The 1,113-nt window shown below is 36.5% G+C and overlaps 1 protein-coding gene across 1 annotated transcript in view; it reads left to right on the forward strand.

Moving 5' to 3' along the window:
* The window catches only part of LOC106517220 (interleukin-1 receptor type 2), a gene marked incomplete at its 5' end in the record, with an annotated part of 9,074 nt that extends 7,961 nt beyond the window's left edge, over positions 1 to 1,113 (forward strand). The window contains 2 exon segments of the mRNA XM_014007941.1: positions 327 to 472; positions 603 to 1,113. Coding sequence (XP_013863395.1) covers positions 327 to 472; positions 603 to 754 — 298 coding nt within the window.

Genomic DNA, 1,113 nt, shown 5'->3' on the forward strand with positions numbered 1-1,113 from the left:
GAACTAAGTTTATTACAAAGCAGTGGCTCAGAAACCAACTTTATTGTTGTAATTATATCATGTTATTAACTGTGTTCATAAATACATGGTCATAATTAAGGTGGTCTGAAGTGGTWCTATACTGAAACGTATTTTACTGGACTTTATTTCTAACATTTTCCTACATCCCTCCCTACATGCCAGTCTGTTGCAAACCTGTAGAAATCTAATTAAAGTTGTGTTTTCCATCTGTGACCTGCTCAGAACTACAATAAACAAAGCTTCATGCTGACAGTTCTCTGTAATTTGCTGTGTTTGTGTTTTAATGTGTGGCTGAATGTTTGCAGGGTCACCAGGTTATCTAAAGGCTGCCAGGTCGAGACGAGGCTCTTCATCTTTCTGATCACTGAGGAAGATGAGAAGACAGAGCTGAAGTGTGTTGCTCAGAACCGAGGAGGGAGACAGGATGTTATCGCAATGCTTCAACTGGAAGGTGACTTTTCAAAATAAAAGCTTTCTTCTAACACTTTAATGAATATAAACCTTACATTCAGATGCATGGAGCAGCATCAGAGCCAGTCGAGTAAACAAGTCATTAACTTTAACATGATGTGTTTTCACAGATTCTACATTTACTTGGGTTGTTGTTGCAATGGTGACCATTTCCTGTTTCCTGCTGGTGGTCTCTATCTTCTTCTATATCCTCTTCAAACCTAAAAGGAAAAAGAAAATGGATTATTTTCTGGCTCGGCAGAACAGCAGCTTCTCATTTTAGTTTTCTTTTGTGCCTCACACTCCTTCCCTCCAGAAAAAAAAATCTATCTTAAAGTGTTTACATTTAGTTTTGTGGAAGTGATTCAGTTCAGTGTGTTTTATACAAACACTAATTTACAACAAAGGTCATTTCAGGGCACTCCGGGAAAAAGTTGAAGTTAAATCTACCTACATGCAGTCTGACTGAAATCCTGTGATTTTACTGATGTTTCTCTGTATGAACTCAGTGGAACTTGAGTCAAGTTTTTTGTCTTAATATGTAAAACAAGGATGAATATATTGATTTGATTTGATTTATTTATTTAACAGGAAAAGATTACTAAAAATCAAGCCTGACTCAGCATAATTGCTGTTTTACAG

This window comes from Austrofundulus limnaeus, unplaced genomic scaffold (genome assembly GCF_001266775.1).
Source record: "Austrofundulus limnaeus strain Quisiro unplaced genomic scaffold, Austrofundulus_limnaeus-1.0 Scaffold46, whole genome shotgun sequence".
Taxonomy (NCBI): domain Eukaryota; kingdom Metazoa; phylum Chordata; class Actinopteri; order Cyprinodontiformes; family Rivulidae; genus Austrofundulus; species Austrofundulus limnaeus.